General features: G+C 39.6%; 1 protein-coding gene across 1 annotated transcript; it reads left to right on the forward strand.

Annotated features, from left to right (window-relative positions):
- Nucleotides 1-596: 596 nt before the first annotated feature.
- Nucleotides 597-1,079, forward strand: LOC147489204 (uncharacterized). The gene has a single exon (XM_086574591.1). The coding sequence runs from the start codon at nt 597-599 to the stop codon at nt 1,077-1,079; it is 483 nt and encodes a 160-aa protein (XP_086430717.1).
- Nucleotides 1,080-1,363: the final 284 nt, after the last annotated feature.

The following is a 1,363-nucleotide window of genomic DNA, read 5'->3' on the forward strand; positions in this document are numbered from 1 at the left end:
AGTTTTAAAGAATGTACGAAGCAAGGTTAAATGGTATAAGATTGTTTGGGGAAAACTCTCAATACCCAAGCACTCATTTACTGTTTGGCAGTTGTTCTCTGGATGTCTTCCCACTTAGAATAGATTGATGGCAAAGCAAATTATTGGGTCGTCGAGGTGCTATCTTTGTGACAACCAGGAAGAGAGCTCTGCCCACTTATTTTTCAATTGCCCTTTCTTGAAACTAGTGTGGCAAAGCTTTAAGAAAGCCATGGGTTTGCTAGAAGGAGTTCGAAACTCATATGATGAGTGGTACTACCTGATGAGGGTATGCAGACTAAATTCAACAGCCTCTGAAGTAATTAGAGCGTTAATATGTGCAGCAGTTCAAGCAATATGGAATGAGATAAATTGACGCAGTTCAAGAAAAAGAGATTCAGAACTCCAGAAGTGGTAAGCTTGAAAGCCCTGAACTGCATGAGAGAGTACTTGGGGAAGAAACTGGACGTAGTCAAAGATGATGTAACAACTAGAGCTGTGTTGAGGAAGTTGGGTATCGGGCCAACTTTAAACAAAAGGAGGAGAAATGGGTAAAATGGGAGAGGGCCGATTTAGATATGGCAACTTTGAACACAGATGGCTCGGTTCAACATGGGAAAGCAGGGTATGGAGGAGCATTGAGAGACCGAAATGGAGATGTCCAAATGGCCTTCAGTGGTAGCTCGAACAAGCTCTCAGTCATACATCAGGAATTACTAGGAGTCTTGAAAGGCATCCAAGGTGCAGCTGAGATGAATATCTTAGAAGTGGGAGTACAAGTAGACTCACTCAAAGTAGCACAAATTTTGAAAGGAACAGAGGATCCTCCATGGTACTGCAGGAACTTGGTAGAGAGGATCAAGTTTGCAAAGCTAGAGGTAAGGCATGTGTTAAGGGAAGGAAACCAGGTGGCAGACTATTTGTCTAAAGTTAGCACCACTAGAAATAGTGTAAGTGATGATGGTAGAAACAACACAATGTACTTTATTCCCCCTATGGATAAAAAATTGTCAGAGTTGATCAAAGGGGATAAAGAAGGAAGGATGTACTTGAGATGTTGATATTAATGAAGGTTGGGGAACCAAAAACCCTAGTTATTTCAAAAAAAAAAGATACATAATCTTGTACAAACTATTACAGACAAAGCTCATTTTTTTATGAGCATCGTTGTCATTACGATGCTCATTATACTCACTCTATTCTTCAAACAAAGCTGCATTTCTTGCGTTTTTTGTCTTCCCACAATACAACACTCCATAATTTCGAATATATTTGAAGAAAGAGAGACCTTCTTCTCTCTTTCTTCAAACATATTTGAAATTATGAAGTGTTGTTCTTCTCTCTT

Source organism: Coptis chinensis, chromosome 7 (genome assembly GCF_015680905.1).
Source record: "Coptis chinensis isolate HL-2020 chromosome 7, ASM1568090v1, whole genome shotgun sequence".
NCBI classification, from domain to species: Eukaryota; Viridiplantae; Streptophyta; class Magnoliopsida; order Ranunculales; family Ranunculaceae; genus Coptis; species Coptis chinensis.